This window comes from Meles meles, chromosome 7 (assembly GCF_922984935.1).
Source record: "Meles meles chromosome 7, mMelMel3.1 paternal haplotype, whole genome shotgun sequence".
In the NCBI taxonomy this organism is placed as follows: Eukaryota; Metazoa; Chordata; class Mammalia; order Carnivora; family Mustelidae; genus Meles; species Meles meles.
This window is the reverse complement of record NC_060072.1, coordinates 131,720,422-131,743,837: the sequence shown is the minus strand read 5'-3', so window position 1 is coordinate 131,743,837 and position 23,416 is coordinate 131,720,422. Positions and strand designations below refer to the sequence as shown.

At 32.4% G+C, this 23,416-nt stretch overlaps 1 protein-coding gene across 2 annotated transcripts in view; it reads left to right on the top strand.

The window, feature by feature from the left end:
• Positions 1-23,416, top strand: part of DNAJC1 (DnaJ heat shock protein family (Hsp40) member C1) — a 230,658-nt gene that overhangs the window by 58,658 nt on the left and 148,584 nt on the right. Inside the window, exons 2-6 of one of the 2 annotated variants that reach the window (XM_046013521.1) lie at positions 10,910-11,011; positions 11,509-11,555; positions 17,841-18,006; positions 18,888-18,985; positions 19,987-20,080. In XM_046013521.1, the coding sequence (XP_045869477.1) occupies positions 10,910-11,011; positions 11,509-11,555; positions 17,841-18,006; positions 18,888-18,985; positions 19,987-20,080 (507 nt within the window). The remainder of the gene's footprint in view (positions 1-10,909; positions 11,012-11,508; positions 11,556-17,840; positions 18,007-18,887; positions 18,986-19,986; positions 20,081-23,416) is intronic. The other variant, XM_046013522.1, reaches the window with a different exon arrangement.

The window sequence follows — 23,416 nt, the reverse complement described above, 5'->3', positions numbered from 1 at the left end:
AACTTCTATAGAAAGTAAAATAAGAAATCTCTCTTAGGTTACCTAAGGAAGAGATTTCAGTGCTCTTTGCAAAACTTTTATGAAGATAGAGGTTGTGTTTTGTTTACCACTATATCCTCAGTGCTTGCATGTAGTGGGTACCCAATAAATGTCATAGCAATAAATAAAAAATCTCCAATCCATTTTACTCTTCTCAACCACAAATCCACGAGAAAGAAAGAAAAAAAGAGAAGGAGGGAGGGAAGGAAGGAAGGAAGGATGGATGGATGGATGGATGGACGGACGGATGGATGGAAGAAAGGAAGAAAGAAAGAAGAAAATCCAAATATACTTCAAGTCAAATTTGCCAAGCATAAAAATGAAGGAGAAATAGTGACTTCAAAAGTGAAGTGAGAAAAAATAGTGAGATCAAATTTCTTGCAGGAAATTTTTGCCATGCTACCTGTGTAACATGGGGCAGATTACTCAGCCTCAGTTTGAGTCCCAGTGTCCTTATTAAAACAGAGATAATAGTTATACTTCTCACAAAAGGCCATAGGAATCAAGGCAATTAGTAATATATATGGTGGCTAGAATAGCGCCTAGTACATAGCATGCAGTTCTTTCCATTTTTAGCAATTGCTGAAAGAAATGAATGTATTCTTTAATTTTTTAGAAATAAAATAAAATTCATGAAACATAAAATTCACCATTTTAAGGTATATAATTCAGTGATTTCCAGGATATTTACAGTGTTGTACAGTCATCATTTTCCAGAACATTTTCATCACCCCAACAGAAACTCTGTGTACATTAAGCAGTCACTCCCTCATTCCTCCTCCCCAGTCTGTGGGAACTACTAATTTGTGTTTTCTCAATGGACTTGTATATAAAGTACAAATGTACAGTTAAAATGGAATCCTTTAATATATGGCTTTTTTGTCCAGCTCTTTTCATTTAGCATAGTTTTCTCAAGGTTTATTTGTGTTGTGGCATATTTCAGTACCTTATTCCTTTTTATGTCTGAATTCTATTCATTGTATGTATAGACCTATACCACATTTTGTCTACCCATGCATAATTCGTGGACATTTTGGTTGTTTTCACTTTTTGATTATTGCTGCTATGAACATTTTTGTACTGGTTTTTGGCTGAACACCTATTTTCAGTCTTTTCAATAAGTGTTAAGGGTGTAATTCTATGTTTATTTGTTTAAGGAACCACCGAACATATGATCAGTGTTTTTAAGTTTTAAGTTTTGATGACGTGTAGTTCTCTATTTTATCTTTTGTTTCCTATTCTTTTGATGTCATAACTAAGAGTCCATTGTAAAATCCAAGGTCGTATAGATTTAGCTCTATGTTTTCTTCTAAGAGTCTTATCATTTTAGCTCTTACATTTAGGACTTTGGTTCATTTCCAGCTTATCTGTGTTTGTAGTGTGAGGTAAGGGTCCAACTTCAGTCTTTCGCATATGGATATCCAGTTGTCTCAACATCATTTGTTGAAAAAACTATTCTCTCCCTATTGAATGTTCTTGGCATCCTTGTTGAAAATCAGTTGACCATAGATGGATAAGTTTATTTCTGGACTCTGAATTCTTATATTGAGCTATACATCTATCCTTATGCCTTAACTACACAATCTTAATGACTGCAACTTTATAGGAAATTTTGAAATCAGGACTTGTGTGTTCTCTAGTTTTGTTACTTGTTTTGAAGGTGTTTTAGCTATTCTGGATCTCTGGCATTTCCCTATGAATTTTAGGATAAGCATATACATTTCTGCAAAATGCCAGGTAGGGTTTTCATAGGGATTGCATTGAATCTGTAGATCAACTTGGGAAGTATTGCTGTCTTAACAATACTAAGCCTTCCCAGCCATGAAATGGATTCTCTCATATTTTTAGATCTTTCATTTCTTTCAGCGATGTTTTATAACTCACAGTGTAAAAATGTTACATTTTGTTAAACTTATTCCTAAGTATTTTCTTCTTTTCGGTGCTATGGTAAAAGATTTATCTTAATTCCATTTTCAGATTTTCTTATTGCTAGTGTATGGAAAATACGCCTGATTTTTATATGTTGATCTGGTGTCCTACAACTTGTTGAATTTATTTATTAGCTCCGATACTTGTTCTGTGATGTTTTAGGATTTTATTTTCTTTTTTTTTTAAAGTGTTTATTTTTAAGTAACATCTATAGCCAATATGGGGCTTAAACTCACAACCCCGAGATCAAGAGTTGCTTGCTCTTCCAACTGAGTCAGCCAGGTGCCCCGTGCTTTAGGATTTTCTTTGTATAGAATCATGTCATCTGTGAATGGAGATGGTATTAATTCTTCCATTCCAATTTAGATGTCTTTTATTTCTTTTTCTTGGCTGCTCATGCTAGGACTTCCAATCCAAAAGTGGTGAGAGCAGACATCCCTTTTATTACTAATCTTGGGGGGAAAATTTCAGACTTCCACTATTAAGTATGAGATCAGCTATAGGATTTTCATACGTGCCATTTATCAATTTGAGAAAATTCCCTTCTAGTCCTAGTTTTAGCGTTTTGTTATCAAACAGGGTTGTATTTTACCATATCTTTTGTCCATCAATTGAGATGATTATGTGATATTTGTCCTTAATTTTGGATTTTAATAAAAATCCTTTTTATATTCTGGTGAATTTGGATTACCAAAAGTTTGCTGAGGAATTCTGTATCAATACTCATAAGGGATATTGGTCTATAGTTTTCTTTTTTTGTGGTGTTTGTCTGGCTTTTGGTATCAGAATGAGTTAAGAAGCATTCCTTCCTCTAATTTTTGCAAGAGTTTGTAGAGAACTAGTGATTTCTTTAACTGTTTACTAGATTTCACTTGTTAAGTCATAAAGTTTTTAGGTTTGGGCCTTTTCTTTGTTGGATGTTGAGTTTTTTTGGATTTGGGTTTTTTTAATTGATCAATTTTTTTTTCAAGATTTTATTTATTTATTTGACAGAGAGACACAGCAAGAGAGGGAACAGAAGCAGGGAGAGTGGAAGAGGGAGAAGCAGGCTTCTAGCTGAGGAGGGAGCCCAAGGCAGGGCTCCACCCAGGAATTTGGGATTGTGACCTGAGCCAAAGGCAGACACTTAATGACTGAGCCACCCAGGCGCCCCCTAATTGATCAATTTCTTTACTGTTCTAAGTTTATCCAGTTTTTCTGTGTCTTCATAAGTCAATTTTTGTGTTTCTAGGAATTTGTCTCTTCATTTGAGTTTTCTAATTGCTTGGCAAACAATTATGCATAATATTTTCTTGTAATTGTTTTTATTTCTGTAAGATTGATGTCCCCATTTTTTTCCTGATTTTAGCCACTTGAACCCCTGTCTCACTCTCATTGTAGTATAGGTTTATCAATTTTGTTGACATTTTCAGAGAACCAACTTTTGGTTTTGTGGAGTCTCTCTGTTGTTCTGTTCTCTATTTCCTTTATCTCTGCTCTAATCTTTATTCATTTCTGATATTTGCTTTGGGTTTACTTTACTATTCTTTTCTTGTTTCCTTAAGGTGGAAGGTTAGGTTGAGATTTTTTTTTTTTGTCATCAGTTGTAGTTGTAAAATTCCTTCTGACCACTGATTTTACTGCATCCTGAGTTTTGGTATGTTGTATTTTTGTTTTCATTTATATCAATACTTTCTAATTTTTACAGTGATTTCTTTTTTACTTTATTTAAAATTGAATGTCATAATTTAATTTAGTTCTTGCTTAATCCTTAGTCATGTTAAGTTAGAAAAATAATTATTATTATTTACATTAATGAATTAAAACCTCACAGAATGCATAAATCCAAAAGGAAATGATATGACCCTGAAATTTAGTGACCTTTCTTGGTTCAGTCTTAATCTAAACATCACTGGGAAAAAAATTCTCCAGAATTTTTCAGTTTTATTCTTCAGTAGCACAGTTTTCTGGCTTGTTACTATGTTCTTCTAACATGTACACAGTTATCTTATAGGGATATAACATAATAGCACTTTTCATTCATATCTAGATATTTTCTAACTTATTTTTTATTTTTTGACTAATTGGTTATGCTCATGAGTGTATTATTTCCACATATTTGTGAGTTTTCCAAACTTCCTTCATTATTGATTTCTAATGTCATTCCATTGTGGTTGGAGATTATGATTTCAGTATTTTAAAATTTGTTTCAGCTTACATTGTGTCCTAAAATTTGGCCTATTCTAGGGAATAGGGAATGTATATTCTGGTGTTGTTGGGTGGAATGTACTATGGATATCTGTTAGGTTTGTCCAGTTGGTTTATATTGTTGTTCACGTCTTCTGTTTACTTACTAATGTTCTACAGAATTTCTCTAGACATTATTGAAACTGAGGTGCTGAAGTTTCCAATATTACTGTACACATGTTATAACATTACTATACAAATGACCTATTTTTCCCTTTTATTCTGTTAAGTGTTCACTTTATTTGGGGGCTCTGTTGGTAGGTGCATATATGTTTATAATTGTTGTATCTTGATACATTCACCTTTTTGTCATTAATGTTCTTTTTTGTCTCTTGTAACAATTTTTGTTTTAAGGTCCATTTTGCCTGGTATTAGTATAGCTATTCCAGCTCTCTTTTGGTTACTGTTTGCATTTAGTATTATTTTCCAGCTATACACTTTCAATCACTTTGGTTATAAAATGAGTTTCTTGTAGATACCATATAGTTGGAGCATGTTTGTTTATAATCCATTTTGCTAGTTTCTGTCTTTTATTTGGAGAGTTTAATCCTTTTTTTTTTAATTTATTTTCAGCGTAACAGTATTCATTGTTTTTGCACCACACCCAGTGCTCCATGCAGTATGTGCCTTCCCTATTACCCACTACCTGGTTCCCCAACCTCCCACCCCCGAGTTTAATCCATTTTTTAAAGATTCTATTTACTCATTTGAGAGAGAAATCATGTGCGCATGACTGGGGTAGAGGCAGAGGAGGAGAGACAGGGACAAGTAGCCTCTCCATTGAGCCTGGAGCCCAGCGCAGGGCCCAATCTCACCATTCTGAGATCATGACCTAGAAGTAATCAAGAGTTGGCCACTTAATCTACTGAGCCACCCAAGTGCCCCAATCCATTTTTTAAAATAATTGCTGATAAGGAAAGACTTATTTTTGCCATTTTGCTGTTTGTCTCCTATTTGTTTTATATCTTTTCTTTACCTCATATATCCCTTACTGCCTATTTTTCTGTTAGATCTGTTTTTCTACTGTACCATTTAATCCACTTTTTGTTTCTTTTACTATAGACCTTTTTTTTCTTTGTGGTTGACATGGGGATTTTAATTAACAATTTATAGCAATCTAGTTTGAATCAATACCTATTTAGTTTAAATCATATAAAATATTTGGCTCCTAGAAAGCCTGTTTCTGTTTCTCATGTAGTTATTGTCATACATTACATCTTTATGCATATATGCCCATAGACATTGATTTTTATTGTTTTTGACATAGATTTATAATTATTGCTTTAGTAGTTGTCCTTTAAATTGTATAGAAAAAAATTGAATTACTAACCAAAAATACACAAATGTTGACTTTTGTTATTTATCTATATATTATCTTTATTTATTTCTTCATATAGATTTATTTATATCATATATGATATATATGTATCATATATCATATATTTTTATTTCTTCATATAGATTTATAGTGTTTATTTCTTCATATAGATTTGAGTTACTGTCTAGTATTTTTTTCCTTTCAGCTAAAGAACTCCCTGCAGCATTTCTTCTAGAGCAAATCTACTAGCTGTGAATCCTCAGTTTTTGTTTAATTGTGATACCTTCATTTCTCTTTCATTTTGGGGATAATTTTGCTAGATATATAATTGATGGGTAAAGGTTTTTCTTAGCACTTTAAATATGTCATTTTCCCACCTTATGGACTCCATGGTTTCTGATGATGAATTAGCTATTAATAATATTGATAATCTCTTGTATGTAATGAGTTACTTCTCTTGCTGCTTTCAGGATTCTCTCTTGGTCTTTGACTTTCAACAATTTGATTATTATGTTTTGAGGTATGGCTCTCTTTAAAGTGATCCTACTTGGGATTGTTGAGATTCTTGGATGCATATATTTATATCTTTCATCAAAATTTGGCTGTCCTCATGCATTTTTTTCTTCAAATATTTTTCTTTCTCCCTCTTTCTCTTCTCCCTCTGGGACTTTAATTTTGTGTAGGATGGAACTCTTTATGATGTTGCACAGGTCTCTTGGGTGCTGTTCATCTTTTTTCATTCTTTCTGTTCCTCATATCGGGTAATCTCAATTTGACCTATCTTCAAGTTCATAGATTCTTTCTTCTGCTCAGCTCTGCTTTTGAGCCCCTCTAGTGAATTTTTATTTTCAGTTATTTTATTTTTCAAATTTTTCTTTTTGGCTCCTTTTCAAAATTTCTGTCTCTGTTGATATTCTCAGTGTGGTGAGACATGACTCTTGTATTTTAGTTCTTTGTACGTGCTCTTGAGCATATTTTAAATAGTTGACTTAAAGTCCTTGTCCAGTAAGTTCAATGTTTGAACTTCCTCAAGGACAATTTCTATTAATTTCTTTTTCCCCATACTTTCTTGTTTCTTTGCATGTTTCATAATTTTTTTAAAAGATTTTATTTATTTATTTGACAGACAGAGATCACAAGTAGGCAGAGAGGCAGGCAGAGAGAGAGGAAGGGAAGCAGTCTCCCTGCTGAGCAGAGAGCCCGATGTGGGGCTCAATCCCAGGACCCAGGATCATGACCCGAGCCGAAGGCAGAGGCTTTAACCCACTGAGCCACACAGGCGCCCCTGTTTCATAATTTTTAATGAATACTAGACATTTTGAGTATATCATTTAATCAGATTCTCCCACCCTACCAGGGGTTCTTTTGTTTGTTTTTTGTTTGGTTGGTTGGTTATGTTTATTTGTTTGCTTTGGGTTTTGCTGCTTGTGGTTTTATTTGTCTAGTGACATTTTAAAACTAATTTTGTAGTGTATATTCTTTGTTGTGTGTAGCCACTGACATCTCTGTCTGAATTGCTTAGTGGTCAGCTAATGATTCAACAGATTCCATTAAAGGCTTGGACCCGGGGGGTTGGAAGGGGGGAACTTAGTCTTTGCCATTGGGTTATATGTGTATATTGGGGCATGGTTTCAACACTCAACTAGGTTTACAGCTCTCTCTTAGCTTTCACTTTCTGCTGTGTCCAAGCTAAATATCAGTCAGAAGTGAGAATTTAGGACCTTTGCAGGTCTTTCTGAGTACATCCTCAGAAAGGATGTACACCACATTGGGCACACACATGGTCTTCTAGTTTCCAAGGAATATATGGGAGCTTTTCAAAGCCCATATTCCCCAAAGCATCTTACTAGTATTTCCTCCCAAGTTTTTTGATGTTTCTATTGTATGACCCAACTGCTATCCCTTGCCTCATTTTGGCACTAGCTAATAAATTTACCTTTAAGTGTTTTTAACAAATGTCCAAGATAATTAATTACCTCTCTGACTTGGGAGTGTCCTGAGTTCGGTAAAATAAAAGTAAGCTCTTTATACAGTCCATCAGGGAACAAATAGACCAAAACAAACAACCACAGTTAAGAACCAAGTCTGTTTTGCTTCCTTCTGCACTAGGAATGCACACAGAGAACTCAGATTGGTATCTTCAAGACCCTAACTGAGAATTAGCTGTCTTTTTCCTGATTAAGTAGTTGCCTGGTTTGAGTAGCTTGAACAGTTCAGTTGGGTTTATTCTGACTATTTTTGCTACATTATTTGCTGTTTCTGTGAAGGGACAGGTCCTTAGAGTTTGCCACTCTATTTTTGCTGACATCCACTGCATTTGATTTTGACAAACATACTACTTTCATAGTTGGGGTTTTGGGGGGGGACTGGCTTTTGTTGTTGTTTGCTTCTTTAGAATAACCATATGTATCTTCTTTACATGGGTCATCCAAATACTAAGATAATTCATGTCCAAGTTGCCAAGGAACTGTCACATTTAGAAGGAAAAGAATTCTGGCAATTGAGCCCTGTAGACCTGATCTCAATAGCATTAAAGATAATCAATTCACCCAGGACTTTCAACAATTTGATTATTATGTTTTGAGGTATGGCTGTCTTTGAAGTGAGCCCTATCAAAAAATTTTCTTCACATGCCAGAAAGATAAAAAGCTAATCTAGTAATTATGGGAGGTAAATGTTCTAATATGCAGGTCTCTCATAGAAATATGATGTGATATGTTAGAAAAGTTAACACATATAAGGGTCTTTACTTTTTTTTTTTTTTTTAAAGATTTTATTTATTTATTTGACAGAGAGAGATCACAAGTAGGCAGAGAGGCAGGCAGAGAGAGTGAGAGGGAAGCAGGCTCCCCGCCGAGCAGAGAGCCCGAATGCGGGACTCGATCCCAGGACCCTGAGATCATGACCTGAGCCGAAGGCAGCGGCCTAAACCACTGAGCCACCAGGCTCCCCTAAGGGTCTTTACTTTTAAAATTGCAGTTGAACATTCACATTGTAGTTATGTGGATGTTTTCCATATGGTTTATCAGATCGCTATGAATATAACAATTATTCTCACTGCCTTCCCAAAGCTGTAGCCTCTTGTGAAGTGACTCAGTCCAAATCTACTAGCTGAATCTAAAGAGCTGACGTAGGAGTCTCTGATTCTGATAAAACACTTTTGGGGTTTGAGTTCTATTTTCATCTGTTTACCAATAGCATGAACTTGAGCAAGTTACTTAACCTCTCTCTGTCTCAACTTATCTTATCAGAAAATGGGCCTAATAACAACTATAGTTACTTCATAGCTTTGTTATAAGGAAATAAGATTCTTAGAATAATTTACTAAAATTAAATACATAAGCTAGTTTGAAGTGAAGCTTATCTAGAGCATGGCTTTTAAGTAGGGAAATCCTCAAGTTTTTCTGTTCTGTCCACTTAGGGCAGAGCTAATTGGTGAAATAACTGTACTGGGCAGATTCTCAAGAAGAAAAAGTCAGGCAATACCTGTGTGTAGGCCAAAGCACTCATTCTTTAGTTAGGAAAGAATTGTCTGTACCTACAGCTAGGTGCAAAACAAAAACATGAGGTTGGGGAACAGCATCTTAATGTGTAATGATCTGGGAGACCAGGCGGATGGACCAAGATAGTGGGAGATAAAGCTAAAAAGATTGGAAAAGACAGATGATGAAGGCACTTGGGAGTTACTGAAGGGTTTGAAATAGGAGAGCCATCTGGCTACATTTATATTTAGAGCACATATTGTGGCAGAAAAATGGAGAATTAGGAGCAGCATGGCAAGACTGGAAGGAGGGGACTATAAGTTATTTTTATTTTAAGTAAGTCATAGGTGTTCCATAATGAGCATACATTGATTTTGTAACATGATAAAACATGTAAGCTTTATTTTATAAGAAATCTACTTTGGGAATTTTTCTATGATATAGTCCTAATTTAATAAAATCCAAAATTAAAGTCCCAGTTAGAGAACAGTTATTCGTTTGACACTTGACCTCTTCGCTCAACAAAATCTCCGTCACAAATTTTCAGTAAATAATCATCCTTTTCTGCTGCATGTTACCTATTAAGAATTTGGAACACATCAATTCTATTTAGCAAATTAGAATGAAAATTTTAACTGTATTATCTTCAAAAGTTACTCTGCTAACTTTATATCTTCTCAGTCCTCTGTAAGGCACAAAAATATTCACACCTAAGTTGAGATTTTTAACAAGAGTGACACCCTGGAGCAGTAAGCCCCAGAAAATTGATAATGAAAATAACGGCTCATAAAGGAAAGCCTGACAGACAGATTATAGTCTCACTTTACTTCTCTCCAGCTCTATTTCTTTAACAACTATTTAGTCCCAGGGACAAAGATTTTTGTTCTGTTTTGTTTTGGTTTGGTTTTTTAGGCATTTGAACTTTTTCAAGTAAAGTAGTTTTAGGAGTTAATAAAATTTCAGCTATAAAATAAAATACAATTTAATAAACAATTTTGTTATCATTTTGTACCACTATGAATATGCTAGTTATTGGAATAATTTTTAAACTCAGCGGAGATAAAGTTTTAAACCCAGTTTTACATCGTGTTCTTTGTTATTGTTATGTCTTTTATGCTGGCATGTAAAACCATGTTTTCTGAGTTTATCTATACACACAGGATTATATAGAATGTAATTTTAATATCCACTTAATCCAGCATATTCCTAGTGAATTATTGTGACTTTTTAAATATGTTTGTACTATATTAATAATAGTGGGCAAATTTATTACTACCAGCTAGACCATGGAAACTGGACACCCTTGAAAACACCCTTGGAAGTACTAAAAAAAATATTAAGTACAATACATACAACTACTTCTAATTACAGTTATTTTGGATAAATACAAATGTAACTGCCTTCAAATAGGCATACTTTTGACATGGGAAATTGAGATTCCATAGGTTGTGGCTCGATGGTAAATTCAATATAAATAACAATGAAGAAACCACATATGGTAAGCGTGGGATTCAGAAATTGGCTTTAAGATTCTCAAATAAATAAAGATCTTCTTTGAAGGCACATGGATGTATTAATTTTTAATTTGTTTCTTTTTGATCTCTTAATTACTGAAAAAGATTTATTGGTTAATTTTAGGAAGGCAAGTGTTTGAAAAGTTTTGCCAAACACTGTCTTCTTTAAATGACTGTATGGTAATGAAAAGTTAAGAGGAGAGCCAAATTAGATTGAATAATTGTTCAGTCATGTGGGTCAGGCTAGTTGCATAGCCTGGTTGTTAGACTGATTGCTCAAATTACATTGCCTGGGGTCCTGCACTTGGTTGGCTGTCTTCTCAGATCTTAACAAGGTTCTGGGAATTTCTTTTTCTGACAACGTTTGCTTTGTGTTTTTCCCCTCCCCCTACCACCTCCAGGATGCTTCATCTGCAGACATTAGAAAAGCATATCGTAAGCTTTCACTGACTTTGCATCCAGACAAGAATAAAGATGAAAATGCAGAAACTCAGTTTAGACAAGTAAGTGAAGTGTGCTGTTATTATATATATTTTATAACAAATTTATAAATAAATATTTTCTAATAAAAATAGTAACTTACATGTAGAATAATTCTGTTTGAAAGTGAGGTTGTAGTTTAGAAATAGAATGCCATGTTCACTCAATTTTTTACAAATTATCACCATCATTTTTTTATATTAGAATCTCTAAATTCTTGGAGGGTCATAATTGTCATAATTTTCTTGTCTAAATTACAGCTTTTGCTTTTTAAAAGCACATTTTAACATAATTATTACTTTTGCATCTTTCACAAAGATTTATTTTGGTATCAAGCATTTTTTAACCTCTCAAGGTTCTACTAAAAATAGAAAATGTTACATATAATTAAGATTGTATCTGTTCGTCATATATATAAGCACATAGGGTTTTCTGCTTGTGCATTATAGTGTGTTCACCTTCCTAAGTGATTTCTTATAGCTGAGAGTATTTTTATTTTAAAGTAATGCTTTTATTTTAGTTGGTGGCCATTTATGAAGTTTTAAAGGATGATGAACGAAGGCAGAGGTGAGTGTTCATTTCTGCTTTTGAATTAAGATGTTACAGTTTGATGTCTTAGTTTGTAAAGGAAGGAATTGTCTCACTAGACATTTATTATAAGTTAGTATTTTATTTTTGTTTCTTCCTGTGTTTAGAGCAGAGTTAATTTCTATTGAAAATATTCACTAGGTTGATTCAGTACTTGTACACTTCAGGATCGTGAGTCATAATGTTACCAAGGCATAGCTCCATTAGATACGCTTTAACATGAGTGTCTATGCTGTGGGACTTACAGATACCACTTGACTTCAAACAAGTGCCCAGTCATTTTTGATATATCAGTAATAGCTCCTAATTGTGCTTGATGGTCCCCCCCCCATTCCTTAAATGTTTTGGAATTAGGCTGTTAGTGATACTCATGTTATCACAATTTCTTGATGTTTTCTCACTCTCAAAATAAATCTGTTATTTGTGAGTAAGAGAACAGACTTGTATAAATCTATAGAAAATAGGTGTGGAAGAAAAGTACTTATTTCTCTTTCCTATTTCTTTTGCCTCCTTCCCTTCCCTTACTCTGCTCTGGTGATTCTGCATTTAAGTTAAACTGCGGAGGAAAGACAGCCTCCTCACTTCGAGACTTCTCTGTGGCCCTTTCAGAACAGTAGTAATAAATTTATACGTAGTTTATAGTGGAGATTGCAGAAAGGCCCCTTTCCTTTGCTCCTTCAGAATGTGTGGAATGTGTTGACCCTTGTGTTGGGCTTCCAAATTTCTTAAGTCAGACCCGCAGTCAGTATATTACGGGGGGCAGCATATTTTGCATCATGCCTCAGAACACAGGTGCACATACACACGCTTGAAGCAGAAATTGTGATACAGACTGATATTTTCTATTCCACGCTAGTGTAGACTAATCTTTTCTTTAAAAAAAAAAATTCTTTGAATGTATTATCTGGAATTATTCTATATCCTAAAATGTTAGCTACTACCCTTGCTTCTCATCTTAACTCTTTAATTTGAATACCTCAGTTTGTCAGATTGCAAAGCAAGGACTCGAGATATTCTCTGTAAGTGTTCTTGCTTTATAACAAGGGCTGGCATTGGTCCAGATACCATAGCAGACATTCCTCTGGTTTGAGATAATCCATAGTGTTGAAAGAGTCCTAGAAGTGTGTTGAAAGAAGTGTTGGTCATTCTGTGCATATTTTCTAGTTGCTTTCTCTCCCTGAGCCCCTAGTTTTATTTCACACATCAAGAATGTGTCTGTAAAGATAGCTTTATTTAGTCTCCCTATGCCTTTGGCATCAGATTTTGTCTTTTTGTTTGTTGTTACCTTAAAAGTCAGTAAACTTTGTAACAATTTCTTTCAGTTCCTGAAAAATCATTTATATCTTTACAGAACAAATCACTTCTTCTGTATAAAATGTTTCTTCATTGACATAGATGCATCTAACATTTTCTTTTTAGGATTCATTCCCTTTGCAATGTTTTTACAGTGTTAATAGAAAAAAATGAATCTGACAGTTATGCAAACAGCTGTAGTATTTATACCCCTTGAGGCACAAGTAACTCTTTGGTAACTGGTTTTCCTTGAGGCAAAAATCTTAACTAATCAGGCTGAGAATCACTTCTCTAAAGCTTGCGCCTGAGGCCAGGTGACCTATGTGTATTTAAACATATAGGGGAAATGCACCTCTCTAGACAATTACCTAATGTTTCTAATTCCTTTAGGAAGAAAAACCCAGTAGTCATTTTTATCTTCTAAAGGAATATTGTCTTATGCTGGTATTAAAAAATGCTCTTTGGTATCACAACTATTTATTATAAATATTCATTAAATAAGTACTTTTAAATGTAACCTCCCAGGAATTTGCAGTTTGGAAAATTGTCGTATATGTTTCTTTATTTATTTCCCTTATGAGTAATTGTGTTTTCACAGAAATCAAGTGCATTCTTTAATTTTGGTAGGAAAGAGAATAGCAATGAAGTAGATAAAATAAGCTAGATAACCATTTTTTTTTTTTAAGGAAAAGCAAATTTTATTTTTAAACTGCTTTGCTTAGGTATAATTTGCATACCTAGAAGTCGCCTATTTTAAGTGTTCAAGTCAATGATTTTTAAAAGATTTACAGAGTTGTGCAGACACCACAACCCAGTTTTAGAACATTTCCATCACCTCCAAACATTCCCTGAAGCATGTTTGCAGGCAATCCCCACTCTACTCCCAGCCCCAACTAATCACTGATCTCCTTTCTGTGTTTATAAATTTCTTTTCTGGGCATCTCCTATTAATGAAGTCATGTAATGTGTACTCTTTTGCATCTGGCTTCTATGACACTCTTTTTGGGGCACATCTACATTGTAGCATATACCAGTAGATAATTCTTTTTTATTGCTGAGTAATATTCCATATCATCTACAACTTTTGTTTATCTATTCACCAAGTGATAGACATTTACGTTGTTTCCACTTTGGGGCTATGATGAGCAATGCTGCTATGAATACTCATGTTTAAGTCTTTGTATGAACAGATTTTTTTTCTTTATTTCTCTTGAATAGATTCCTAGGAGTGAGATTGTGAATAAATTTCTAAGCCTTTTTTTCTCCCCAAAACATAGACTATAGTATGCAACTAACAAATTTGTGTGGCTAGTGTAAGGAAGGCATAATAGCCATTTCTCAGCTCCCAGGTACTTGTTTAATTTGGGGAATAGCAGCTCAGCTATAGTCTGACAAATATTTCTGTGCAAGTGCTGTGAGCGTTAGCTGAAAAAAGTACCAAGTAGATACTAGTCATTACATATATACACTAGTTTGTGCTTTAGTAATATTAGTATATTACTTTTATTTAAAATCTATTATAAATTTTAACCAGTATTATTTTGCTAACCCAGTTGTGCAACTTTAAATTTTGGGGGGATTTTTGGTCTATTTTAAGGTACTTTATTTATAAAAGTTGAATATTTTTTTTAGTTTACTAAATAAAATCATGTTTTGCTTACAAATTAAGCAAAAAGTATAGTTATCTCAGCCTCAATATGCTAAACATTTACAAATCCATTACCTCATTATTCTAAATTTGATTATAGATGTGTCTGAAGAAAAATAAACACGAACCTGAGAGTAAGAAACTTATCTTAGTACCTTCTCTAATTAGAAGATATAAGATACCTGTTACATGGAATAGAGAAAGTGCTGTATTCCACAAGTTTTTGCATATGTATATATTTTTAAAGGAGAGTAAGATCGATTAATTTAGATGTGTTTCCTGTTTATCATCTTTGTGTAGGTAATTTTTACTCTTGGGTCCAAAATGTGACCTAGCTGGTCATTGTTATTGTTGTAAACTAAAATTTCAAATTTTGTATGATGAGAAATTCATAATTTAGGCACATGCTAGAATTATTTAAGTATTTGTTTTCATAACATATGTTTTCTATTTTAGTTTCATAGTAACTGTTTTACATTTCAAAATATGAGAATATTTTATATTTACATAACGTTTTTTTCTGTTGGTAATTTAAACATTTTTAGATTTATTTGCTCTCCAGTGTTTATATTAGGCTAAATATATTTGATAAATTGAGATTGTAGAATCAGATTTACTAATAATTACATAACCATTATTTTATGTTTATCAGGTACATTTTAAGAAAATCAAAGTAAACATATATTAAATCATATGTTGAATGTGATATTGGTTAATCAGTGTTTTAATTTCCAAGCCTTTATGACTCCATATCATTTTTTGCATTAGTATTATTTTCATCAAACATATTTACTTGTGATTTTCTTATAATGTGCATATTCTTAATCTGGTTTTAACAGGTTATTCAGAGCAGTTTTTATGAACTGAATTACAGAATATTTTATCAGTATTATGTGTTAAATATAGAAAAAGCAAAACACAGTGATATTTTAAATTTTATGAGTTGTCAACACATTTTTCTTAAATAATTATAAATATAGTCTCGGTATATTTTAAGAAATATCTTTATTTTTCAGTGTTTCAGGAGAGCAGTGACTTATCTTTAACAGCATATATTCTTAAAAAGTGAACTATAATAGAAGCTATCATCCCTTAAAATGGCCAGTCGTATGAGCCATAATGTTCATTGATAGTAAAATCAATAGAGCATTGATTCTAAGCTTAATCCTTGGAGACTGTTGTTTAGAGTGGCAAACATAGCTTAGTAAATATCTGGTTCTGTTTAATGTGTTCAGTTCATGAGGTTTTGCTGTCTTGAATTTGGCTGTACACTAAACACAACTTGTATGTGGGGTAGAAAAAAGTAGCTATTAATACATACATAGCATTTCAACAATGATAGTGATAAAATATGTGGGATAAGATTCATAGATAGGAGTTTAGTTATGTTTTCTTCCAATACAGTTTAGATCTAAAACAAATTTAATACTTATTAATGCTCTTAGGGAATTGTCACCATTTCCTTAGATGTTCTTTGTTAATATCCACTTTACATGAAGTTAATTCATGGGACAGATAAGCTGAAAATAGTGATTTTTATATTCACTTCTTTTTCCATGAACAAATCTGGAGTAGAATATAGATTTAGAATAAATTCAGGATTTAACATTCATTGGCCTTCATTCAAATGTAATCCTGAAACCTTTTTGCCAATCCATTTCTAATTTAAACTGAGTCAGTTTATACAAAGATAAATTTAAACAAACTTTGAGGCAGGAATGATAGTTTTTGATGAAATCTTATTATTTTATCTTGATATTATAGTGTTCAAGAATTGCTCTGCTTATTTAAAAAGGAGAATATTTCACATCAGTTTTGTCGTCCGGCTACTACACAGCCATATTTTAATTTGTACACTATTGTACACTACACATTGCCTTTTAAGAGTTTAGTACTAATTAATGTCTTCTGCTTTGAACACTGGTTATTCTGATCTGCCATTATTATTAATAATCTAAGTTGATCTAAATGTTAGGTTTTCCAGATTTGCTAATAAAATATATTTCAAATTTGTAACCAATATTTTTCTACTGAAAAAAGAAGTTGCCTATAATAAATCCTGTGCTTATTTTTTTTAAGCATATCTCCAAGGTATCAATTTAATAACTATCAAAGTAGCTACTGCAGTTGTTGCATTTAAATTGATTTACATGTCAAGACTGGCAGTTTAGCAGCTGCGCTATTATTCCTAGATCGGTCAATTTACTTGAGAAAAACCTACTACTGAGTTCTACTGACCTGCCTGACAATATAGGCCCTATTTCTATTCCTGTAATTAGGCCTGCGACTAACTCAGAATATTTTTAATTAAAATATTTTGGTCAATGTGTTGCACCAAATTAGGCCTTTCAGTGAAGATTTAATTCGAGAAATAGTGTGATTAGAATATTTAATGAGTTGTGTTCAATTAAGATTAACAGGTTGTGTGTTTTGAACATACAGTGTTTGTGTGTGACCATTTTGAGTTTTACAATCATAAATGTTACTCCTGATTTTTAACCTTAAAAATATTTATCTTTGTAGTGGTCTGACAGGTAAATTTCAATTCAGTTGAAATTTTATTCTAAAGAAAGCTGATTTAAAATGTATTACTAGAAAAGCTTTTATTTGTTATGTTCTTTCCTTCCAGCAAAGCCAAAAATGAGGAAATTGCCACTTAAATGTTTACAAATAAACAGCTTTATTGAGAAAACTGACATAAACACTGGTTGTTTCCCATCTCTTTTTAATTTGGAAACTTTATTCTTTAAAGGAATTTGAGCAATACAAAATTATAAAGTACTCATAGGCTTCTAATCATGAAGAAGCTTTGATAAAATAGTATATATAAATATTTCAACCTTAAACCATAGTACAGGGTTGGAAATAATAGCACAGACTAGAAAATTCATCCTGAATTTGGTTCAATTAATATATAATTCATGGTAACAAAGAGCCTCTTATCTTGATTTTCCTTCCGTTGAGATCTTTCCTTTTGTTGCTGACTTCTGTGGTAGGGTCTTTACTGCAGACTGTGACAGAGAAGTAGACTATATGTCTCGTTAGTTTAGATGTCATTCCAGAAGTCACGTCATTGGGGTGCTGTTAAACACAGGTCTGGTATCCACAGTTTATTACTGTGTATCTTTTTGAAGGTTGTCTGTGACTGTACTATATGCAGTGTTTTGAATTTATAAGCCATTGTAATGCTAATAATCTACATAAGTTTTATATATTTTGGAGAAAATTCTTTTTTCTTTCCTCTTCTTAAGTATAGGCATGAATTAATTTTTTTGCTCTTATTTTAAACTCCCCATGAAAAACTGTTATATTTGCTACTGTAGGTATGATGATATTCTGATCAATGGACTTCCAGATTGGCGACAGCCTGTATTCTACTACAGGCGGGTGAGAAAAATGAGCAATGCTGAGCTGGCATTACTTTTGTTCATTATTCTCACAGTGGGTCATTATGCTGTGGTTTGGTCAATCTACCTGGAAAAACAACTGGTAAGTATTGGTGATAAATCAAATGATCTAGCCTCCTTAATTTTATTTGGAATTTCAGACATTTTATTTTTCAACTGATAGAAATTTCAATTTTTCTATATATACTTCTTATCCTAAAAGTTTTGTACTCGGTATTTACTGTTCAATGTTCAATGTGTTTCTAAGTAAAGAAGAACCCATGACATAAGGAAAAAAACTTCTTTTTAAAAAATGTGGCATTTGAGTTTGTCATAAAATTTTGTGAAGGCCCAAATATCTAGCTGAAAGTTAAAAGGTTAAGCCATGTTTCCTTTCTTGTCACCTTCCAAACAGAAATATTTTTTATGTAAAAATGATTTTTAGAAATTTTTGTGTTATAGCCTTTTATATAAAGAATGTTTACTTTAAAGGTTTTAAATATATGACCTGAAGTGAGTGTAATTTTATAATTTCAGAGATCAGTTGATTAAAAAATTACACTTATTTTAACATACCATTACATAGTTTATTCAGCTCTGAACTTTTATTTATGTGCTAAAGATAATCAAACATATTTATCAGTATTCATAAATTAGCATCTGTTTACTCATTCTTTTTGAAGTGACATTATTAAAGTTGGATGAATGAGAAAAAGTAAGTTGAATGCTTTCTCCTCTTAGAAAACTTTGATTGCTATGGAGATACACATGACTGACAGTGCTGAACTTCATGTGTGTTTAAGGACTGGATGCCATGGCAACAGTTATTGTTAAAGATTGATGATTTTACTTAATCATGTTGGACCCTACATACATTTGCATAAATGTTCTTCTATAATGTTTACCCTTCACAGAAGACTCTTGATAACATTTGAAGAGTACATGTTAATGATAACCTGTAACCATAATTCTTTCCACATTAAGGATGAACTGCTTAGTAGAAAAAAAAGAGAAAAGAAAAAAAAGACAGGCAGCAAGAGTGTGGATGTATCAAAACTTGGTGCTTCAGAAAAAAATGAAAGGTGGGAGCATCTAAAAATATTTTGTAATTTGAAACTTTTAAAATGTCTTTGGTATGATTCAACTTAATATATATATATATTCATTTCAGATATGTAATACTTACATCTGTAGTAGGTTTTTTAAAAGATTAGTTCTGTGCCATAGTTTGTGAGACAATTCCTAATCTTAGGCAAAAGTTCCACAGGTTTTTTTTTCTCTTGGAAAGTGTAAATATATGTTTAAGTAATCAAACTCCCAAATTCTTGTCATTGTGAAATTTTTATACTGAACTTTAGAAATAAAGTATTCCTAGGAAAAAAATCTATCACTTTAGTGTTAGCTCAGAAGTGACAATATGTAGAAAGGCAGTGATATGCAGTACACTCAAAAAGATACCATTTCTAATATCGATTCATAAAAAGAAATAAAAGGTTTAAATAGTTCACACAGCAGGGCAGGAACTGGATCAATGTGAGATGGAGATCAGAGACTATTCTGCCTGTCTTCTGTTCTGATGACACCAGTGAGTAATGCTTCAGTGAACTGCAAATGACATTAATTTTTATGTATTGGTTTGTTTATACTACAGTCCTCATAGCTGGTTGTCAGCACTTGGGAACACTCTGATGATGCTGAGTCTTTTATAGCTGAAGTAATCATAAGGTTTAAGAATTCATTTTGCAGAACTGATGAAAAGTCCAGGTTAGAAAGAGGGCTTTTGTTTCTTCAGCTTTATAGCTTGTCTAGGAGTCTCCTTCCCCCAAATCTTGCCTAAATTCTCTTGGTTGCTCTATGTACTAATGCACTTATGTGTAAGTACTAATGTACTTCGTGATAGGCTACATCAAATGTAGTGATAACTGTCATGAGTATTGCATTGAAAAATTTCCTTGTACTTTTGTTGAAACAGGTATTCATTTCATAATTCATGAAAGAATTCATGATCTTTCTAAAAATATTGTCTCCCAACATTCCTTCTATATTTCACTTCTTTGTTTTTGTTTTTGTGTTTTCCCTTTAGATTACTGACAAAACCACAGTGGCATGATTTGCTTCCATGCAAGCTGGGAATTTGGTTTTGCCTTACACTAAAAGCATTGCCTCATCTAATCCAGGTAAAGCATACCTCTCTCATATAATATTAGGTGCTTTCATTTTAATTATTCATGAAATAATTTGTGCCCGTGTCTGCTATCTGAGTGCTGATATACAGTGGATGCTTTATAATGGTGATTGAATTGATAGAAGTATAAATCTATTTAGAATAGTTCTAAAATTATTTAGGTATCTTTTCCTATAACTGTCTCTTACATTGCTTTTAGAACACCTTAGAATTCCAAGACATCAGAAAAAGGAAAAAAATACTATCATTAAGACAGATATAAGAGCAATAAAAATTTAATTCACAGTCATCATTTAAGGTGTATCCAGAAAATAAGAACAGGACTCAAATAGCCAGTCACCCATATTTTAATGCATTTAAGAAGACAGTATTTAAAAAAAAAAAAAAAAAACTTTACATGAACATTTGTATAATTATGCAAAAATATATATTGCTTTCCATTTTATTTGCAACTTGAAGAGGAGATATTTTATCTTATATTGGTACTCAGTTTCTGTTGCTTATTGTTCTTGATCAAACAATAGAATGTGGATCTGTATCATATTATTATGGTAATTTCTCTTATTTTTTCAATATTCAGCATACCAAAGTAGATTTTATTAAATTATTGCTTTGCTAATTTTAATTATTACATCTGGTTAGAAAATTCCCAACACATAAACATAACATTTAAAAGTATATGTAATAATAATAGTTTGGGTGTACAAATTTTGAGGTTAAGTTTTAATTTTGGAGAGGAAGTATTTCATTTCAGAAAATGTTTAGGAAAAAAAAAAAGAGAGCCAGATAATTCCTGCCCACTTCTACCCACTTCTTTTCATATATCAGAGTTGTTCTTCCTAATCATTTAAGAAAATGAATCACTCCAACTTCTGCATTTTATTCTTTCTTCCTCTTACAATAAAAATTTTATATTAGAGGGGAAAATGAAATTTAAATCGCTAGTGTGTATCTTTCTAAACTTTGTGAAATTATTTACCAATCTTCCATCAAAATAGTTAATCTTAATAGTTATTGCTTACAGAATCATATATTTTGTTTATAGCTAATAGAGAAAATTACAGTATTTTGGTGATTTAAAAGCTTTTATTTATAAGTTGTTTAGCATATTATCTTACTTATTTGAGTAAAAACCCACAATCCTTATATGCTATGTATGTGTCTTAATAAGAGAGAGGTAAAGTATATTTACCATACCAGTATGTATGAGAAGTGTATGAGATGATGTGACCAAAAAATATTTTAGGACATGTATTTTCATGTTTTTTTAAGTGTGGTTTTTGGTTTTGGGTTTTTTTTGCTTTAGAATCTGCAATAAGCAAACCAGAGTATAGATGAATTTATAGTCATGAGGCAGAGTAAATAGAATATCACATAAAATGTCAGTTGAAACATTTCTTTGTAATTTTAAACTAAGCCATTTGAAACAACATTTACTTGGTAAAATTAACATTTCCTAGTTAGTATGCAGAGTGATTCATAAAAACAGAACCAATGTATTAAGAGGGCTTTGATTTATAAGTTATTATTTTAAATTATCTCCCCGTGGTATCTAGAGCTAACAGATGGTGTTGCCTCACCATACCTTTTTTTATAGTTACAGAAAATAGGAATTTTACAAAAAAAATTTTAATCTCTTTAGAAACTCTGCTTTCTTAAACTGTAGGATCAGTTTGCATTTTAAAGTTTTAACTTACTTGGCAATACTTGTTGCATTCAGTTTTGAGATGCTAGGCATTAGGTTTTTAAAATCTTTATAAATCTCACTTTTAAATTTTGTTCTATTTTTTTCTTTCTGATAAATTCATTCCAAGAATAAAAATAAGACAATTATCCTTTTTTAAAGCAAATACTTGGTATTTTATTTCTGCTTTGGGGACATAAGATTCTTTTTTTTTTTTTTCACATTCACTAACAAAATAATGTAATACAGTAGACTGATAAAAACTGAAAGTGAAAGTATTGCAGATTGATAAACAGAAAGCTTGAGCAAAGCAGTACTGAGTAGTTGCTGTTAGGACTAGATGTTTTCTGCTTTTTTTTTCTTCAGTCTACTATAAACTTTGCATTAATTTATCACCCGTAAAATTGTATAATGTGAGTACAATGCCTTATCCACAATACTGAAGTTTTGATGTGATGAGGTCTTAAATAAGATACTTATGAAATTGAGAAGCCCTGCTTACTTAAAGCAGTCTGGGTTGGTAATTGGTGCAGTAGTCAAAAAAGAGCCCTACTAGAGCTCTAAGTATAAAAAAGAAATGATACAGATGACGTTAAATGTTTTAAGCATGTACATTACATTTATTCACCACTCTTGTGATATACTGCCGTTGTTTTGTTTTTCCTCGTGTATATGGCATCTATAATCTTGGTTTCTTTAGGGGCAAACTTCCACTTGATTTCCTTAAAGAAGAGATAAACTGGACTCTTGCAAAGCAATATAATTGTATAATCCTTATAGATTTTTATGATTTCCCCTGTCTTTCATAACTGACAGACTTATATCTAGTTAACAGCATTTTCAGCAACTCTTTTATTGAGCTTCCCAAAGCATCTACTTGGTATTCATAGAAACAATTCTCTTTTTTCTACTTACTTTTCACCTTTTTTATATAATACTTAAATTGAATCATATAATTACAATAACAAGTATTATCGACACATCCAGCTCCTATAAGCATGCAATAAATTAGTTAAGCAGATATCAGTTAAGAGAATTTTACTTCTGTCTGTGAATCCCTTGACTTCCGTGAAATTCATTAAAACTGGTCTGCAAGGATTCTGTGTAAGTATTTATCTATTGGATAAGAAGGAGTGTCCAAAGGGAGACTCAGAGACTTCTAGCAAATGGCCTTTACACTAACCAGATCTGTACTTAAATTTTTCCTTATCATATCAACAGCTGTTCATCTCCAACTTCTTTCCTCCTGTTCTTCCTCTAAATACCCATTACTTTATTGTACTTCATCTACATGAATGGTTATCCAGTGGGAGTTGGAAAACTGGCAGTTCTGGTTCAGCTTATGCTCCTAAGTTCACTGTTTATTACTGGGCATCCAAGATCCCTAAGAAAACTTCTTATAACCTGACTAATTTATCTAAATTATTTTCTATCCCTCCCACAAAAAATTACACGTGACAATATTTACATCAATATTTGATGTATAAAGCTTCTTCTAAGTTATATATTTAAGATAAAGAGGTTAGACAATTCAGTAAAAATTTATTAAACATGTCAGAACAAGGCACTCTTTAAGGAGCCATGGAGATGAATATGCCTTCTGGGACCTTATGGTCATATAGAGATTATAATACATGAATTAAA